The 793-nt window shown below is 55.5% G+C and overlaps 1 protein-coding gene across 1 annotated transcript in view; it reads left to right on the top strand.

The window, feature by feature from the left end:
* Positions 1-380: 380 nt before the first annotated feature.
* Positions 381-793, top strand: part of sap30l (sap30-like) — a 6624-nt gene continuing 6211 nt past the window's right edge. The window contains exon 1 of the mRNA XM_016575444.1: positions 381-518. Coding sequence (XP_016430930.1) covers positions 381-518 — 138 coding nt within the window. The remainder of the gene's footprint in view (positions 519-793) is intronic.

The raw sequence follows: 793 nt of genomic DNA on the forward strand, positions 1-793 counted from the left end.
GAGAGAGAGAGTGTGTGTGTGTGTGTGTGTGTGAGAGAGAGAGAAAGACGGGTACATGACATCGATGGTCCGGAAGTGGCGTTTGAACGACGCGCGTGTTGACCAATCGAAATCGAGGACGCGGCCTAGGAGTCCTGCCTTGGTCGGAAACCAACCAATGGGCTTTCAAAGCTACAACTTCCGGTTTCTGGCAGGAAATGTTTCATTGTATCACGTACATTGTTGCGATGGGCTCGACTGTTGCTCGGTAGTTTGGAGTTTCTCCGGTGCTCCGGCGGAGTCGCGGGATCTTTAGCGAAGCGTTGCGGAGATTCTCGTTCCGGACGCGTCGCTCGTTCGTCTCTTCGGAACGCATCGAGTTCGGCTGCGAGCTGCTCGTCATGAACGGGTTCAGCACGGAGGAGGACAGCCACGACGCGCCGCCCGCGCCGCCCTTCTTCGGCCAGAGCTGCTGTCTGATCGAGGACGGGGAGCGCTGCGGCCGCGCGGCGGGGAACGCGTCCCTAAAAATGCAGAAAGTTTCCTGTGAGGGGTAGGTTTAGGGGTAGGGTTGGTGTAGGGCAATAGAATATACGATCTGTACAGTAGAAAAACCATTACGCCTATGGAGAGTCCCCACAAGGATAGCTGACCAGACATGTGAGTGAGCGTGTGTGAGTGAGCGTGTGTGGTGTGTGTGAGTGAGTGTGTGTTGAGTGAGTGAGTGAGTGTGTGTGGTGTGAGTGAGTGTGAGTGAGTGTGTGTTGAGTGAGTGAGTGTGTGAGTGAGCGTGTGTGTGTGTGTGTGAGTGAGT

The sequence above is a fragment of the Sinocyclocheilus rhinocerous genome, unplaced genomic scaffold (genome assembly GCF_001515625.1).
Source record: "Sinocyclocheilus rhinocerous isolate Xijiao unplaced genomic scaffold, SAMN03320098_v1.1 scaffold2338, whole genome shotgun sequence".
In the NCBI taxonomy this organism is placed as follows: domain Eukaryota; kingdom Metazoa; phylum Chordata; class Actinopteri; order Cypriniformes; family Cyprinidae; genus Sinocyclocheilus; species Sinocyclocheilus rhinocerous.